Source organism: Vigna umbellata, chromosome 6 (genome assembly GCF_029865625.1).
Source record: "Vigna umbellata cultivar VRB3 chromosome 6, Vumbellata_1.0, whole genome shotgun sequence".
Lineage (NCBI taxonomy): Eukaryota > Viridiplantae > Streptophyta > Magnoliopsida > Fabales > Fabaceae > Vigna > Vigna umbellata.
The window spans coordinates 15,269,878-15,285,916 of NC_142170.1; the positions used below are offsets into that span (position 1 = coordinate 15,269,878).

Below are 16,039 nucleotides of genomic sequence, written 5' to 3' on the forward strand. Positions count from 1 at the left end.
TCAGTACTCCTACTTATAATCATTCTCATTAAATGTTATGAGTAAATTTTAGTTTGCAAACTTATATTTATAGAACTAATATTTACTTAGCTGCTGTGTTTTTTTTAAAGTCATATAACTGAGGATAGATAAAAAGATATACATTCTTTACATTTATTATTTTATAAAAATATATTTTCTAATAACCAAAATAATTATAAAAATTGAATTTTTTAGTGGAAAAAAACTTTAATCATTAGCGATTAGTTTTAATCAGAGGAGCAAAGTTACAACATAAGTGAATCCATAGAGACAATTAGGTTTGGACAGTTTGGTTTCACTGACAGATGAAGAAGGTCGATTCACGAGAAGGTGATGAAAGGGACAAACTTTTTATGATAGTAATTACATTCTCACCTTTCATGATTTCATTGATGGGAATCACAGAAAACAAGGTGGTGGGTCGGAACCAAACATAATATTCTGTAAGTGTCATCTTCCAAGTTCGAACCTTTCTGCCTGTGGAACTTTATATAATCCTACCCAACACTCAGTATTGTGATAATCATTTTCAAAAAGAATGGTGAAGTTGGTTGTGAAAGCTGGGAGCAGACCTCCATGGGTGGGTCTTGCATCTGCAGTGTGGATTCAAATAGCAGTTGGAAATCCATTCAACTTTCCTCTCTATTCTTCTGCCCTCAAATCTGTTTTGTCTCTCAACCAGCAACAGATCACTATTCTCGGAGTGGCCAATGATGTTGGGGAGAGCATGGCTCTGCTTCCAGGCATTGCCTCCAACAACTTCCCTCCTTGGGCTTTCCTTCTCCTTGGTTCTCTCCTTTGTTTCTTTGGTTATGGCCTTATCTTCCTTGCTGTTACACAAACTGTTTCCCAACTCCCTTATATCCTGGTAGTTCCTCATTCCATTCCACACACATACATGGGTTTTCTCACACAGTTGGTCAATTTTTTCTTGATAATACAAAAAATGGACAAATAAAATATATATTACTGGTCATGAGATAAGTAATATTGTGAACAACCCACTTATATGTGTGTGTTTTCTTTTGCTAACTTTCCTACCAGTTCACCTTCTGTTGAATGTATTACTTTCTGAGCTCTTTTTTTTCTCTATGACTTCTTACAATTTGGGTTTGGACTTGACTCGTACACTAATAACTTCCCCTCTCTTAAAGACATTGTTTTGATCATGTAACTAGCCAAAATATCTGTTAATTATATGATCAGTGATTATATGATCAAAATGGTGTATATAAGTGAGGGACTTTTCTCTTTGTGAGAGTTTTTAGGATTGAGTTAGGTCCAAATCCGGATTATAAGATGACTTGACAGATATGCCTTGCCCTATGTGTTGCCGCTAACAGCAGTGCATGGTTTGGAACAGCTGTGTTTGTCACCAACATGAGAAACTTTCCTCTCAGTAGAGGCACCATCTCTGGCATTCTTAATGGTTATGGAGGAATTAGTGCTGAAGTATACACCTTAATATATAGCTTGGTGCTGAAAGGGTCTGCTTCTAAATTGCTTTTGTTCCTTGCTGTCGGACTTCCTGCTGTATGTTTATTAATGATGTTCTTCATTCGGCCTTGCACTCCTTCTGGTGAAGACTCTTCAGTGCATGTGCATTTTATTTTTGTCCAAGCTGCAAGTGTTTTACTTGCTTCCTATCTTGTTGTCACCACAATTGTGAGTGACGTGGTCTCTATAAATGATGCTCTAACCTACTTCTTGGTTGCCATAATGGTTTTACTTCTGGTGGCTCCCCTTGCAATTCCTATAAAAATGACACTATTTCCTTCTAATTCCAAGTGCAACGTTTCACTGGTTGGTTCTTCAGATAATTTGGCATCGGAGAGTGACATTTCAACGCAGACAAGTCCATTGCTAACACCATCTTCATCAGCTGCTATTCTTGAAAGTTTTCATGAAAGGGGTGATGTCTCGGATGTTGAGATGCTCATTGCAGAAGGACAGGGAGCAGTGATACAGAAAAGGAGACCTAAGAGGGGAGATGATTTCAAGTTCCGTGAAGCTTTCATCAAAGCAGACTTTTGGCTTTGCTGGTTTGCTTATTTTCTTGGGGCTGGCTCAGGAGTAACGGTTCTCAATAATTTGGCTCAAATTGGAGTTGCTTTAGGTGTAGAAGATACAACCATATTATTGTCAGTCTTCAGCTTCTGCATATTTATTGGCCGCCTTGGCGCTGGTGTTGTTTCTGAATACTTTGTCAGGTACTATATTTATTCATAGTTGGATTATTCTCAACAATTTTTCTCTAGAGTGAGTTCTTTTCATATCGTATATTTCTGTTAGTGTATGGTGATCTTGTGTAGTCTAAGCTGGTGATCGACTCTCATACAATCTATTTTTGAGAGCCTTCCTTGGAAAGAGATTATATATATGATCTAAATCCAACTTATACAAGGGATTCACACCACTTTTAATTTAAAAACGTCCAAGACATATGATATTTTTTTTGTATATGATGTGTAATGTTGTCATTTTTATCCAACGTTAGACAGATTAATACTTGGATTATTTCCAACAGTCCCCATCGAAGTAGTTTTCTAGTTGTGTAAGGACTTGCCCCTCAATCTTTTCTTCCTTGTGAACTGAATCGTGAATTTGTTATCATGTTATAGCAAAATTTGAATTGTGTTGTGATAGCTGTGAACTTGAGACTCTTGTACTTGGTTCGGGCTTTGAGCTTATACTCATGAGGTTGTTATCATGACAGGTTGATAGCACTACCTCGAACATTTTGGATGACATGTGCACAAATAATCATGATCGTAGCATTTTTATTTTATGCTTCTGCTCTGAACGGCACTCTTTATGCTGCAACTGCTCTACTTGGTATCTGCTACGGGGTTCAATGTTCTATAATGGCTCCAACTGTCTCAGAGATTTTTGGTCTGAAACACTTCGGTGTTATAAGTAGCTTCATGATGCTAGGCAATCCAATTGGTGCCCTTATTTTCTCTGTTTTTCTTGCGGGCAACGTGTACGATACAGAAGCTGCAAAGCAAGGAAACTCCACCTGCTATGGTGCAGATTGCTTCAGGTTGACTTTTCTGGTTTTGGCTGGTGTCTGTGGACTTGGTACCATCTTGAGTATTATTTTGACAATTAGAATGCGACCAGTGTATAAAATGTTGTATGCTGGAGGTTCATTTCGTCTATCTCAGAATTCAGGTCACTGAGGGTGGACACAAAATGATCTGCCTAGTAATATATGTAGCAACTATCCAAAGCATATTTATGACTTTGATATGTTGTTCTTAAAAATTTATGAGCCCACCGTTTACTTGATTGATATTGGAAAAAGATAATAAAAAGAAATTACTAAAGAAATTAGATATATGAGTCCTGAATTTGATTTCATCATTAGAGTAATACAGTGCCTAAAGTAAAGTCAGGCAGACTAATGCCCAACTGCTTATGATTCAAAATACAAGTTATATACTTCTTGCTGTATAACAACCTAGCTAAATTTCTACCTCAATATTTCTCTGCTCAAGGTGACTCAAACGGATGCATCTTTTCCCCTACCAAATCTAAAGGACATGAACATATATAACAGTACAAGAAAAAGAGAGTAGCTGAACACTATAGAACAGACAGGGTGCAAAACTTACCCTGATCTGGAAGAAGCAAAACACTCAAATCTCTCAGGGAAAGAACCTTCAAGTCAACTCTCTAAAGAAAAGAGAAAACTTCAGTTAGGCTTTAGATCCTGAAACATGGTATCCCACTTGATCTCTTCAACAGCAGCAGACCAGTACCCATCTCCATCATCATCACCATCCATCTTATCCTTCTGGAAATGATACACCACAGGACTGGAAAAACCATCAAGAACAGGATGAGCTGGAACCACTGTGGGACTTCCATTTGTTAGAAAGAGTGGCTCTTGCTTGGCCACCACCAACTTTTTTCTCCTTTTCATCGTAGCAATCTTCCACCGTGTCCCTAAACCATTACTAGACCTTGGTGGTGGCACCACAACAAGTGCCGATGATGATTCTTCTTTGTGCATCAGCGTCCTCACATAGTTAGCCAAGTTCCTCTTTGTCCGCTTGATTGCCACCACGAGCTTTGCCACCGCGCGTGGGCTCTTTCCCTTCTCTTTTCTAGCGTGCTTCAGGATCTCTAGTCTGTGCTTTGCTATGGAGATGCCCATGCTTTGGAGAAACTCATGGTTGAAGTAAAACATGTCATCTTCTTCAAGCTCGTTGTGAGCAAAAGTAAGGCCATACTCGTACACCAGAGATGGCTCAAGCCCAGTTTTGGAAAGCCACGAAAACCAATCCATCTCTCTTCACTACTCAGTTCAAAAGAACTCGTGGATCACGATTCTGTATAGTATGCATCACTTCCATCCACCATTCATATTTATACATACAGTAGAAGCCAAAGATGGTAAACCCACCAGATTACTGGTGAGATTAATCCTTCATAATTCACTAGAAATAATAATAAAAAAAGGGCCGAGTTTACATGGTAAAAAGTAGGTAAAAATCTTATCTTTAATGGAGTTTATACTTAATATGATAATAGTAAATGTTTCAAAAATAAGATAAAAAAAAAGTAGAGATGGAAAAGAAGGTAAGAAATCTAAGGGGTGACTTTGGACTTTGGAAGGAGGTGATGGCTGTGCTTTTTGTAAAAATAAAAGCTTTGGTGTTGAATGTTGAGACAGTAATAGTATGTGGCCATGTGGGGCATGTAAGCCATGTTCACTGTTTCCCCTTGAATAAGGCCAAAGCGTCATCACTCATCAGACTTTGAAGGGTGAGACCAAAGGGTTTTCATGGGGACAACTTGTGCCGACAATCATGGCTTCGACGATTTCGACGACCAATTAACGACCCACAGCTCGTTTTGATGTACTTTGTTCATGGCAGAGTTGGGAATAAGAGGTTTCAAACTATGCGTTTTGTAGATTTGAACTTCGGTTAAACTGAAACCAAAACATTGAATTATTATTCTTTTGCAGCAAAAGCTCGTGGATTTAAGATTGTACATTGATCTCAATCAACACCGGGTTTAAGGGGCGAAGAGTTTTTGTTAGGATAAGAGGAAACCTAATTAACCACTATCAGATCACACTAGCCATAAAAGATAATTAAAAAATGAATTTCTCTTGTTAACGATCACATAATTCTTTGAATAAATAAAAGTAAAAAAATAAATATAAATAAAAAATAAATAAAAGTAAATAAAGATAGCATAACCTCTTTCACTGGAATGTAATCGTCTTTCAATAAATTCAATAATCAAAAGTATAACTCTCACAATAGAATCTATCTCTATTTATATTAAATATTATTTTAGAATATGATTCTATTTACTATAATTATCTTATACCAAATATTTCTCTATCTTATACTAAATATTTTTCTAGAATATATCTCTATTTAATGTATTTATCTTATACTGAATATTTTTCTAGAATATAGTTCTATTTACTATAATTATTTTATACCAAATATTTTTCTATGATATAATTATATTTACTATAATTATTTCCCGTTTATGATTCTTCAACCGATCGATTTCAATTTTTCATCTTTTTTCATTGTTCGGCTTGAGCCCTCACCGCCTTCACCCGTTTGGCTCGATTTTTCTTTCCGCCTTTATCGTTTTTCACCGTTCGACTCGACCTCTTCTCGTCTTTCACCGTTCGGTGTCCTTCTTCTGTATACTTTCTTCTTTTTCTCTGGTATACCTTCCAACCCCTAACATTATCTATTACTTTATATCTTATATTTTTTTGTCTTTTAGTACATTTTTTATTTAAATTTTTAAAAAGAAAGAACATACAAATTAATCAAAAGTCTGAGGTGACTTTTCAACTACGAAAAAGAAAGTAATGATTTTCTTCATATGAACCTTGTCCCAAGCGCTACGCCCAAAATTAATACTCCAATTTTTGTTATTTTATAAGATCCTTTAAAAAAAAAACTGATGTCTTTTTCCACCGGTTTTTTTGTACTTTAAAGATGCTTGAATTATTTTAAAAAATTAAACTAATTGACATACTCTTACTAAAAAAAAGTAAATATTTAAAATAAAAGGCAATAGTTTTTTTTTTCTTGAAACACTTAAAAATATAAAAAAAAAGTGAAAGAGTTTTGAAAATAATTATCAACGTTGAAATTGACTTGTATGTTGTATTGACTTTGATTTTAACAGGCATGGCAATCAAAATAGCCTCTAATTTATGAGTATTTTGTAAGTTGCACAATTAATATTGCGTGATCGTAGCTTCAGTTTTTTTGCGACTTGTCATGTAGCTTCATTTCTTCTTACCATCTCAGAATAATTACAATGATATATTTTTTTCATCTCTTTTCTGTCTCCCATGAACAGAAAATATGTATTGTAAAATGGTTATAATATATGAGTAAAATGATGGACACATTTTTAATTCATTTAACCCTTATCAAAAAATAAATTTTTATATTTTAAAAAAAGTATAAATTAAAATAAATAATGTTAAATAAATATAACAAATTATGTGTTAAAATATAATTTTTTTTATTGTAAATAATCATAATGGTTACAGAATTTAAAATGGTTTTATTTTATAAAAAATAACATTTGATGTTATCGATAAATTCGAGTTGAGTTTTCTTAGAAAAAATATTTATTGGTTCTTTTACTATTGTTCAATTACATAATATTTTAAAAGTTAATGGAATTGTTTTGTTTTGTTTTTATATATATGATTCAGACACTATCCAATGGTTGTGTTGTCTTTATTTTGCCTTTACGAAAAGAACATGCTTCTATCGATTATATTTTGGATCCATGCAATTACAAGTTCACGAGCACAATTTAAATATCGCAGCACTGTTCCCATGTGATTAGTGTTAAATAATAACAATAATATAAATAATAATAAAATAAATAAATAAATCCAAATAATATGATAAATTTTTCTCCTTTTAGTTAGATTTTTATGATTTTCTTATTAAAAAATTTAGTTATTTTATGCTCTGCACTCTCCATCAATACAAAATTATCATAAACATAATATTTGGAATAGTTATTATAAAAGTGAGGAAACATTTTATTATAGTAATATATGGTTAGATCCCAACATAAATAATCACAGTATTTATTATCATATAAAAAATGGTTGAATTTGGAGGTGGTGAAACAAACAAAAGCGAAAACGGTGCAGGAATTAAATGCAAAGGTATAAATTAATTAATGAAGGATTAGATCTCACTAAACAAGGGATTAAACATAATCTAAAACACTGCTGCGTATCAACCTAATTAATTTTAGATGCAAAGATAAATTTAATGAAAAACCACATAAATGAGAGTAGAACTTTGGAAACCATGAAATCTCACAATGAATAAAAATAAATAAAATGAGTAATATATGAATAAAAAGAATAATAAATTTATTTATAGTGAAATCATTGATCTATTATGCATAATTTACTAAACTCAAAACCATGACCTTAGCGTGTGATGTATTGAAGAGTGTAAAATGTGGACCATGTGAGTTACGCGGTGTCAGAACTACGAAGTGGTCTTTGAAAACATGTTTAACCAGTGATGCTCACTGTCACAACATTAATGGTATAAAGATACAGACCATGTTACTGCACTTAAAAGAGAAGACTAGATGTGCTATCGAAATTCGTATACCAACCAATCACAACTTCTACTCAATATCTTATTCTATCAGATGTGTCATCGATATTCAATAGTAATCACAAGTTTTTCTCACCATCTTATTTCTTTTGTCCAGTTGCAAAAACTTTAATTCAAATTAAACTAATTCTTAAACAGTGAAAAATTGATAATGATGTTAGAATTCCAAATATGATTTATAAGAATAGAAATAAGAAAATAAAATATTATAAAGATGAAAATTTATTAATTATTATTTTAAGGTTTTCAATATATAATAGCATTAATTTATTACATGATTGAGTTCGAATTTCATTATTGTAAATTTTTTTTAATTAAAATATTAGTTTTGTTAAGATATACAAACAAAAAATCATAGAATAAAAATAAGAGATAAATATAAATTTATATACAAATAAAATACATTGATAAGATATTTTTTTTAGTGATATGTTTCTAGATTATCCTTGTTTTTGTTCACTTGAATGAATTTGGAGGAAAGTGATCGAGGGATTTGAAAGTAAATTTTTGTTGTTGTTTATTTGAGTTGATTTGGAGGCAAGTGAAAATAAATTTGGAAGTAAATTTTTTTAATCTATCATATCAATAAAATCCTACACTAATTATTACAAACTTTACTTCCAAATCCATTTTCATTTACCTCCAAATGCACTCTTACTTACCTCCAAATCCACTTAAATAATCAACAAAATAATTTACCTTCAAATCTCTTCCGTCACTCTTTCCAAATCTATTGAAGTGAACAAAGTGACGTGGATCTCATTCCCTATATATCATAGGGGGGGCAAAAGTACTTTTCCCATATTATCAAGTTGTGTGGCTAAGACTTACTCTGAAGGCTATAAACATTGCTAACAACTCCTACTATGCTAACAGTCACAGCTAATACCAACATCAACCATGACAAAACCCATTCTCCGTAGCTTAGATCTCCCAGATGTTTTAGTCTCAGAGAAACAAGAGAAGGAAATATAAAACCCAATGAAACAGCCGTGGTTGCCCCAGTGAACTTAAAAGCTGTCCAGATGTTTGGAATCATAGTAGACCCAATATATATGAGGACCAACAGAACCGCAGTCAACCCCAAAGATCTCTTCTTACTTTCTGAAAGAGGAGGTGATCCCTCAAACAATAATGCGTCCACTGTTTGGCGCAATGAAAAATGAATAACAGGGAAAACAAGTATCAAATGAAGAATGTAGCCAATCCGGACAATATAGTTCAAGACCGAGCTATACCGAATTCCAAGATCCTTATCAAAATTAGTCAGTACATCAGCCTCTGTGTCTTTCCCAAAGAGCAGGTAACCCGATATGGAAGTGCAAGCATAAACTACGATGCACAAAACAGTGGTGTACCTCCCAACCGTGTTCATCTTTCGAGGAGACCGTTGTTCGAGCTCATTATATATTGGCGGCACATTAAACTGGCAAACATATGCATTGGTCATGATGGGTATCGCAACAAGAAAATCCAAAATTGCAGTTTTGGAGCTAAGATCAGGAGCCAATCTGGGAGAATCAATCCGTCCTTCCACGAGCTTGATGAAAGCAACCGTAAAAGCAACAACGACGAACAAAACAGCAAGAGCCACGGAGGCAGCCGAGGTCAAGCTCAATGAATCGATCTTGTCAAGTGAACAAAGGGGAGCAAGGAAAACCACCATGACAACTAAAACCACAATCTTCCTTTGATCCCACGCCCCATTCCCCATTAACTGATCAAAAACCCCCATATGGTGAGAGGAACCAGACATAACATCCCCCATGATTATCAAGTAAACCACCAAAACACCGGCATTGTTCAAAATAATGCAGATTTCAGACAAAATCCTCACACGCTTTCCCATTGCATGCTGAACAACCTCCCCATAGGACGATGCCTTACACAAAACAGAAAACCTCACCAACAGTTCCACGCTAATTTCAGACAAAATTCCCATAAGAATTATCAAAATAATCCCCAAAACCAATCCTAGAACTTTCATAGTGGCAGGGAGGGCCATGATCCCTGCCCCAATAACCGTGGTTGTTAAATTGAAAACAGCCCCAGGTATCCCAGAGCCTTTGTTGGTCCCTTCAATAATAAAGGAGTAATTATCGATGCTCGTTTCGAAATCTTCATCCTCGTCTTCGATTTCAGGTTCCAGTTCAAAATCATATTCGTCAAAATAAGTACTGTCTACAGATTTTAAGGACTTGTTCTGCAATTCTAAACTGGAGCTAATGGATGAAGAAGAACATTGGTTGCTGTCAGACATGATTCCGCACTTTCGGAGATGAGGAAGAAGAATCTACACATCTGACCAGATAGAAAAACAAAACCAAAAAATCTTTGGTTGTGGTTGTGCATAAAGAACGGGTGAAACTAGATCTCTGGGTCAATGGATATTCCCTTCAATTCTCCGTCACCACCAATAACATGTCAAAACGGAAGGCGCGACTATTCTTTTGCTTCCCAAACAAACCTCTTTTCTTTCCGCCACCACTCCTTCACTTTCTCCTAACTTTTTTTTTCTTTTTTTATGTGCTCCACTAAACTAATCTTTATACTTGTATAATTTTATTCTTCTATACGTGTAATATTACTAATTAAACTATTTGAAATCGATAATCTAACCGTTTTTAGTTTATACTTTCTGAGCAATGAAAAATTATATCCACTTAATTATTTTTTTTTTGTATTTTACGTTTATTCAAATATTCATATAAGCATTTTATAAAAAACCGTGAATTTTTCAAAACACTTGACAGATTCATAACTTTGACCAATTTCAATAGTATATGATGCAATCATCTATATTTAACTGACGACAAATTCAGAATCAGGGTGTCCGTCTTCCTCCGCCACCCCTAACATGGGACAGTAGATCCTTGAGCTTTAGAGCTGCGAGCATCATCTGATTGAAGCGTGGGCATGCTGAGATTAATTGAAATGTGACAATTTCTATGATTTTTATTGGTTGACAACATAAGAATTGTACATCATTATTATAAATGCTTTGTCTGTGATGCGAGTGTATGGCTGTCAATATGTGTTTGCTGGAATGATTTTAGCGGACCATAATTAGAAGTTTAATTAGAAATGATTTTATATTATTAGACCTGTTTACTGTTAGGGTGATAATTTGGTTGTAAAATTGTGATGTACTGAACTCTTTGAGTGAAAGTATTTCCACGAGATGTGAATTGGGAATAGTGGAATGGGTGTATTCATGGAGTATAAACAAGATTTATATATTCTTTTGACATTAAATATGAGTTAATTGGATATATACTAGAATTGGGAAATGTTGCTGGGTAGAATTTGTATTTGGCATATATATTAGTGAATATATATAAGATTTTTAGAAATAAAGTGAAGTATTTAGTTGAACTGAGAATGCTTTTCTATTTCCCATCTTTGGCATGTAAATCTAAGTAGGAGAAATTTGGTGGTTGTGTAGATATGTTGTATGAAGAAATATTTATTAGTTATATTATTTTAGAAATCAAATTAGGAATTGTAATTAGAACATATTAGAGTTCTTAGTCTTATATAAATATCTATATTTATAAACATTTGTTAAACATAAAATTGCATGATTAAATACACTGAAACGTTGTTAACAGAATAGGTATTCACACTGGAATTTTGCTTTAAAAAAAATAGAAGTAAACATAATGTTTAGTGTAGTTATAATAATAAAATTAGAAGAAATGGTTATATATAATTTTGTAGGGTAAATTACAAAATGTTTAGATTATAATAAAAAACTTTTTATTATAGTAATATATGGTTAAATCGCAACATAAATAATCACAGTATTTATTTATCATATAAAAATTAGTTGAATTTGGAGGTGGTAATACAAACATGTGCTAAAACCGTGCCGGAATTAAAGGCAAAGGTAAAAATTAATTAATGAAAGATTACATGGCATAAAACATTGTGAAGACTTAAAAAATGATATTTTAAAAGTGACAGTGAGTTAAAAATAAGGAGACTTTATTATTTTAATATTAAAAGATTTTTAATATAAAATGAATAAATAAGTTTTATTATTTTTAAACACATAATTTCTTTATAAACCATCCTTCTAGAGTCCTCTATCTTCTCTCTAAGGATTTTTGTACCCTACTCATCTGTTTGAAGATCAGAGACCGCCTGTGTGCTCCTCAGAGTGAGATCTTCAAGTCTACCTAATCAGTTCTCAAATAGACTAAGTCAATTTTCTGTTGTTTTTCTTTGGTTTCACGTTTTCCCATGCATGTGGAGTTTTGCTTTGAGTCTTCTTTTAGGTTCTTTGTTGATCATTGGTTCTAACAGAGTACCCTGATCATGATTTTGTGGTTTATAGGTGCATATAGAGCTCTTTGAGCTATGAAAGTGGTATAAGGACTTCTAGAACAATTTGGCCTTCTAAAAAGGTAAGGGAAGCTCGTTTTATTTGATTTTGTTTGTTAGGCAAGTTATAATTAATTTTGGTATGGTGAAATATTGATTGAATTGTGGAATTGCATTGAATTGAGAAATATAGTATGTTGAGCTGTTTGTATATGTTGTGTATTGATGTGAAAACTTATGAATGATGAGGTGAAATGTGATTTCTGATGTAAATGTTGTGTGTGATGAATTTGAGATACTAAATTGGATGAAATATGAGTTGTCTTATAGGTCATTGTTTTGTATTCAGCAGAAGAAATATGTAGTTTTTTGGGCTAAAAAGGGGTTTTGACAGGTGAAAAGTTAAGATAAAGGTTATCTCGGAAATACATTGTTCTAGGATTGGTCTAAGGGTTGATTAAGACTTGTTTGAGTCATATGTTAGCATATTTATGATGTAAAACTGGTTGTTAGCCTTTTAAGTGTGTTTTTGTATGGTTTTTAGTTCATTTTTAGGGGTTTTCACTAGTGGTATTTTGATTTAGGAGGTCTGGACATAATGTAAGGTTTTGGGGCTATTATTAAGTCTATTACGACTTGTTCAAGTTGTTAGTTGCAGAAAATTTGGTGTTAAAAGGTATAAAATTGAGTTTGAGGGGTTTAAAGTAGTTAAGTTGGATTGAGGTAGCAAATATGAGTTTGGAGAATGTTTTTCAATGTTGCTCGGTGCATAGGGGATCTTAAGGATCAATAGAATGTGTGGGGAAAATGTCCAAGTCTATATTGAAATGTATCTATGAGAGGTTAGTAATTGCTCTAAAAATTCCACTGCTCATGGAAAAATCCACAATCTGTTTGTGCTCTTCTCTGATTTCGATTTTTCACTCCTAAAATAAATCCACAAGTTGTGGAAAAAGTCACAACTCAATTGTTGAACTTGCTGGTTTTCAATTTGTTTCTCTTGAGATAAATCCACAGGTTGTGGAAACATTCAAAGTTAGGTTGTGGAACTCTCTGGTTTCAACTCTGCATCTTTGACATCAATTCTCCCAAAGTTGTGATTTTAAAGTGTCTTTTAGTTTATTGGTTTATGACATGCTTTCTTGCTATTGTTGGATCATGAGTACTTTGTATATATGTGAAATGTGATATGAGAACGAGAAAAATGTGTTATGATAAGAATATCAAGGAGAGATTCTATATTTAAGTAAGTTGTGGCGGATGCTTGATAGAGAAGCTACAGTAAGAGGGTAATCCTGATATTCTACCAACCATTAACTCGTGTAGAGTTGAATGGGGTGGCTGAGAGAATGGAAGGAGGTCTTCACCCTAACCCTTTGGGTTTTACGAGTGAAAGATTAACCTCATGGGTAGTAGGTCGAGTTACCCTTGTTTATGACTTTGTAGAGTATAAATACTACCATGAGTGCAATGCCTTCAGGAGTCTATATCATAATCATATCTGGATAAGTGAGTTTGTGGTCTTGTGGTTGTATGAATTGGTCATTCTTGAATGTTGTAAATTGTTAAACCAAATTAGTATATGATGCTTTATTTGTACACTAGTTTATCCTTGTTTTTGTGTTGTTTGTCTCTGTGTATGTTTCTCTTTTGCGATGATCACCTAAATGGTGTGAGCTTATCAAGACGTTCTTTTCAGTTGCCTCAGCAACAGGTGAAAGTGTTACAGATGAGAAGTAAGATAGTTCTATAGGTATAGATATGGTCCTTGTGGAAGCTTTAGTTTTGTATAATTGTTCTATTATCATCTATGTAACGTTTTATTTTACTAGTATTATACTATTAAGAATGAGATGTTACAAATGTTACCTAAAGGACTTAGGCATCAACCTAATTAATTTTAGATGCAAAGATAAATTTAATGAAAAATCACATAAATAACTGTAAACTTTTGAGACCAAGAAATCTTACCATGAATAGAAATGAATAAAATGAGTAATATATAAATAAAAAGAATTATATATTTATTATTTTAAATATATTATTTTACCTTTCTATCATTTACTTTTTTTTATATATACTAGTTCTCGGAAATGTTACCGAAACATATATATATATATATATATGATCACATGTTAATATAATATTATAATATTTAAAAAATATGAACACATATGTATGATAGCGTATTTTCACTACTATATATTAGAATTTAAAAAAATACATACAATCAAAATATTATTATTTTAGATTATAATATGGATATTATTTCATCTTTAATGATATCAACTTATCATCACCACTGGTTTAAAAAAATATGTGAATTCTACCACTTTTTGTTTTCATCACTCTTCAAGTCCGAACTCATAACTTACTTCCTTCTTGGATCTCAAGAAATAAATTAAAGTAATAAATATCAATTTTGAAGTAAAATTTAATAATAATATTATAAAGTTTGTTAAAATAATTAATATTTTTTGTAGACTAATTGATAAATGTAAAATAATATAAAAAAATACAATTATACAGATGAAATTTGGGCTTTTAAATATATAATTATTATAATTTTAAATAATTAAATTTTTATAACTTTTTATTTATATTTTTAAATTTGTGTAAGAAGTATTAACCATTTTTTTAATTTTAATTTTTTATTTCTTAATTTAGTTTACGTTTTACATCGATTTTTTTATTAAAAAGTTCCCTAAAAAATAAGAAAAATAATTAATTAGAAAACAATTACATTTACTTTAAACATATCAAATATATTTATATGGGTGAAGTAAACATCTATCAAGTGTTTTTTATATTGATCAATGAATTATTTAAATAAATTAGTCAGCTTACTGACGTTATAAAATACCCTATTGGTCGACTAAAATATTGATATCTTGTTTTTGCCACTAAAGTGATGTCCTTTTTATCATAAGACTGTACTTTATTCATCTGAAAATAAAATCATCACTCATGTTTATGTATGAAATTAACATAGAATAATATTTATAAGTGTTCTGTGATCCGACCGAGTGATCTAAAACTAGTACATTAAGGTTTGCATTGGAAAATGACCGAATAGTAGTAAACACTTAAAAATATTAAGTTTCACTTATTATCAAGTTTTTAGATAAAGTATATTTATTATATACTGGGTCATGATTAAAAATTTATCTGAAACTTATAAATATGATTACAAGGAGTTAAGTGCTTACATTTAGTGAATTTAAAATTTTATTATGTTAATTTGATGGTCATAATATTAATTTAAACATCAAAATACTTTTGACATATGATACAATTTGAAGACAAAATATTAAGAACTTAAAAAAAATGTGTAATTAAAATTGAAGAAAACATTAAGGAAGTTCGAAGAAAAAATGTAAATGAGTGTTTTAATCGTGATTTCCAACTCCACGTCCAAAACAATATAAAAAATATATAACATATTCATATACATGTATTATTTCACTTAATTTTGAACTTACTTTAAACTATTTTAATAAATAATATAAGACTGATACAAGAATGTATGATATTAAAAAAAAAAAATTGAAACTGAAAAGGTTGTAATTAAACTAATTTTATTTAATTAAATTTTTGTAGAAATGATCGAGTAAATTTATTTATACTGAGTTTGTTTACAAGTGAATAATTATTTACGAAAATTGTCGCAAACGGTTGCGCAAGTAAATTTTTGTTTATTTTGATGTATTTGAAAGCGAGTGAAAGTAGTGATTTGTAGGAATAAGTCATTTTCAAATATTGTCTCAATTGCGGTGATTTCGGAGTACTTTCAATGAAAATATATTTTTATCCTAAGCAGTTTTTTTGGTTGAAGTGCATATCAAAAGAGAAGGAAGCCTGCACGAAAGATTAGACATTGAAAATTAATGAATAACTTTTAATTAGTTTTTGATCTTATATCTGTATAGCATCTTAGATTATTTCTGTAATTTTTCCTTTAATGGAAATGAAAAGAAAACAAGAAAATATCAAATACACGTACTATTAGTCATATTTACATTATTAAATCACTTTAC

General features: G+C 31.9%; 2 protein-coding genes and 1 pseudogene across 2 annotated transcripts; 1 reads left to right on the forward strand and 2 right to left on the reverse strand.

The window, feature by feature from the left end:
* The first annotated feature begins 304 nt into the window (after nucleotides 1-304).
* Nucleotides 305-3,384, forward strand: LOC124839953 (Major facilitator superfamily protein). The gene is made up of 3 exons (XM_047315898.2): nucleotides 305-889; nucleotides 1,333-2,231; nucleotides 2,738-3,384. Exons 1-3 carry the CDS (start codon nucleotides 560-562, stop codon nucleotides 3,201-3,203), a joined length of 1,695 nt encoding a protein of 564 aa, XP_047171854.2. The 5' UTR covers nucleotides 305-559; the 3' UTR covers nucleotides 3,204-3,384.
* LOC124839954 (uncharacterized) lies at nucleotides 3,343-4,665 on the reverse strand. The gene has a single exon (XM_047315900.2). The coding sequence runs from the start codon at nucleotides 4,313-4,315 to the stop codon at nucleotides 3,719-3,721; it is 597 nt and encodes a 198-aa protein (XP_047171856.1). The 5' UTR covers nucleotides 4,316-4,665; the 3' UTR covers nucleotides 3,343-3,718.
* Nucleotides 4,666-8,134: 3,469 nt separating this feature from the next.
* LOC124839960 (amino acid transporter AVT6E pseudogene) lies at nucleotides 8,135-10,267 on the reverse strand (annotated as a pseudogene).
* Between the last annotated feature and the right edge of the window lie 5,772 nt (nucleotides 10,268-16,039).

Bases quoted from the DNA above. Each gene is read 5' to 3' on its own strand.
- LOC124839954 (XM_047315900.2), bottom strand. From the start codon at position 4,315: ATGGATTGGTTTTCGTGGCTTTCCAAAACTGGGCTTGAGCCATCTCTG.
- LOC124839953 (XM_047315898.2), top strand. From the start codon at position 560: ATGGTGAAGTTGGTTGTGAAAGCTGGGAGCAGACCTCCATGGGTGGGT. The intron at 890-1,332 runs GTAGTTCCTCAT...ATGACTTGACAG, and splicing joins CCCAACTCCCTTATATCCTG to ATATGCCTTGCCCTATGTGT. The intron at 2,232-2,737 runs GTACTATATTTA...TTATCATGACAG, and splicing joins GTTTCTGAATACTTTGTCAG to GTTGATAGCACTACCTCGAA.